General features: G+C 67.0%; 1 protein-coding gene across 4 annotated transcripts in view; it reads left to right on the forward strand.

Annotated features, from left to right (window-relative positions):
• FGR (FGR proto-oncogene, Src family tyrosine kinase) overlaps positions 1–2,296 on the forward strand; it is a 9,630-nt gene that overhangs the window by 4,690 nt on the left and 2,644 nt on the right. For all 4 annotated transcript variants that reach the window (XM_027774508.1, XM_006155312.2, XM_027774509.1 and 1 more), the window contains 4 exons: positions 888–991; positions 1,117–1,266; positions 1,876–2,031; positions 2,106–2,285. In XM_027774508.1, coding sequence (XP_027630309.1) covers positions 888–991; positions 1,117–1,266; positions 1,876–2,031; positions 2,106–2,285 — 590 coding nt within the window. The remainder of the gene's footprint in view (positions 1–887; positions 992–1,116; positions 1,267–1,875; positions 2,032–2,105; positions 2,286–2,296) is intronic.

Consider the following 2,296-nt stretch of genomic DNA (forward strand, 5'->3'; position numbering starts at 1 on the left):
CGCTGTGTGCCGGGCTCGCTGCTCTGCCGGGTAAGGGGGTCACAGCGGGGGCAGAACTCGAGTGGGGTGAGTTCTGCCTGGGGAGGGTGGAGAGGGTGATAGTGTCAGGGTGGGTTGGGAAGCAGCGCTTGGTTAGAGCAGTCGCGGTGAAGCCAGGCCCAAAGCAGACGGCCTGGGTTCTCATTCAGGCAGCACCACCGGGGGGCCTGTGGCTTGGCAAGCTGCTTAACCACCAGGGGCTCAGCCTGCCTGTCTGCCGAGGGGGTCGAAGGCAGCCCCCGGCCCCCGGCCTCGTCACGAGCGTGGAGCGTGCATGTCAGGGTCCTCCCGGAGCGGAGCCCAGCAGGTGCCCTTGCCAGGCGCCCACTGTTCAGGAGCAGGCGCTGTCCTCGGTGTGGGCAGGCTGGGCTTTGGACACCCTGTGGCTGTCCGGCCCACGCAGCCCGCCCGCCAGCAGCCACCGCTCCCGTTGTGGGCATGCCTGCTCCTCCGTGGTATCATCACTGGGGACAGAGAGCGTGCCCAGTGGGGCATGGCCGCACTGCCATCCTTTTTCCTTCGTTCTCCCAGTCGTGACTTGGGGCACACGTGTACAGTACCCAGCGTGCTCTTCACGCCTCTGGGGCCAGGATTTGAACCGCAGCGGGCCACGTGAGATCCAGCCAAACCACTGAGCTCCAGAGCTGGCCCAGAGCCCTGCGTGTCCCGGCAGGCAACGGTTTTAGTTCCTGAGAGCCGGCATGGAGAGCGTGGGCACGCTGCGGCTGGGCACCTCCTGTGTGCTGGCAGTTCAACCCGGCCGCACCTGACACCGAGGGCTGCCGTCTCCGCTCGCGAGGTGCCTGCTGGGGGCTGGACGAGCCTGACCTGCCTGCCCTTCCCGACAGGTGGTACTTCGGGAAGATCGGAAGGAAGGATGCAGAGAGACAGCTGCTCTCACCGGGCAACCCCCAGGGTGCCTTTCTCATTCGGGAGAGTGAGACCACTAAAGGTGGGGGTGTGCGGCGTGGCGGGGTGGGGGGCCCAGACAGCTAAGGCTGGGCCAGGGCCTGAGGGGCCAGCCCCTTTGGCCTCACAGGGGGAGAGAGCCACAGACCCAAAGTGACACCCCCACAGGGGCCTACTCCCTGTCCATCCGTGACTGGGACCAGGCCAGAGGCGACCACGTGAAGCATTACAAGATCCGCAAGCTGGACACGGGCGGCTACTACATCACCACGCGGGCGCAGTTCCCCTCGGTGCGGGAGCTGGTGCAGCACTACGTCGGTGAGGACGGCCCGGCCACGGACGTGAAGGGCAGGGCCTCTCCGGGGACCCCGAGTGGAACCGCCGGGCAGGGACCGTGTGGCTCTCCCTCATGCCCGGTCTCCGGAAGTCCCCGAACAGCTCTGCTGCCCCGAGGGTGGGCAGGAGCTGCCATCATGGGCCTGAGCAGGGGTGGTAGAGGCTGCTCTACAGTTGGCTGAGACCCTGGCTGCTGGGTGGAGCCCAGGCCAGTAAGGGTCTCCTGGCCGATGGTGGCCATGGTCAGGCAGGGGTGCTGCTGGAGCAGGGAGAGGCAGACTGGCCCTGCCTGCCAACACTGGCAGGGCCCACGCTCCTGGGTCAGACCAGGACCAGGTCCATGGAAGGTCTCCCCTGATTGGCTATGTCTGGAACCCCCCCACTTCCACCTATCAGAGTCCCACCTTATCCTTCAGGGCTCAACTGGGGGCCACCTCCTAGCCCTCCCTCTGGGGACCACCTCCTGGGCACCAGCATGTCCCCGCTCTGCCGGCAGGCTGCCTCATGTCCCAGCCTGGGCTCTGGCTCCCGGTCACAGATCCTGGGGCGGGATGTGGTGTTGGGGCCGCCTGTGACACCGCTGCCCCCCAGAGGTGAATGACGGGTTGTGCCACCTGCTCACCGCGGCCTGCACCACCACGAGGCCGCAGACACTGGGCCTGGCCAAGGACGCCTGGGAGATCAGCCGCAGCTCCATCGCGCTGGAGCGCCGTCTGGGCACGGGCTGCTTTGGGGAAGTGTGGCTGGGTAAGCAGGGCTGGGGGTGGGGGTGAGGGGCAGCTGAAGGCCTGGGGAGGTCCTGATGAGCCCCCGCTGGGCAGGCACGTGGAACGGCAGCACCAAAGTGGCGGTGAAGACGCTGAAGCCGGGCACCATGTCCCCCGAGGCCTTCCTGGAGGAGGCGCAGGTCATGAAACAGCTGCGGCACGACAAGCTGGTGCAGCTGTACGCGGTGGTATCGGAGGAGCCCATCTACATCGTGACGGAGTTCATGTGCCACGGTGGGGGCGGC

Source organism: Tupaia chinensis, unplaced genomic scaffold (assembly GCF_000334495.1).
Source record: "Tupaia chinensis unplaced genomic scaffold, TupChi_1.0 Scaffold000445_1, whole genome shotgun sequence".
Lineage (NCBI taxonomy): Eukaryota > Metazoa > Chordata > Mammalia > Scandentia > Tupaiidae > Tupaia > Tupaia belangeri.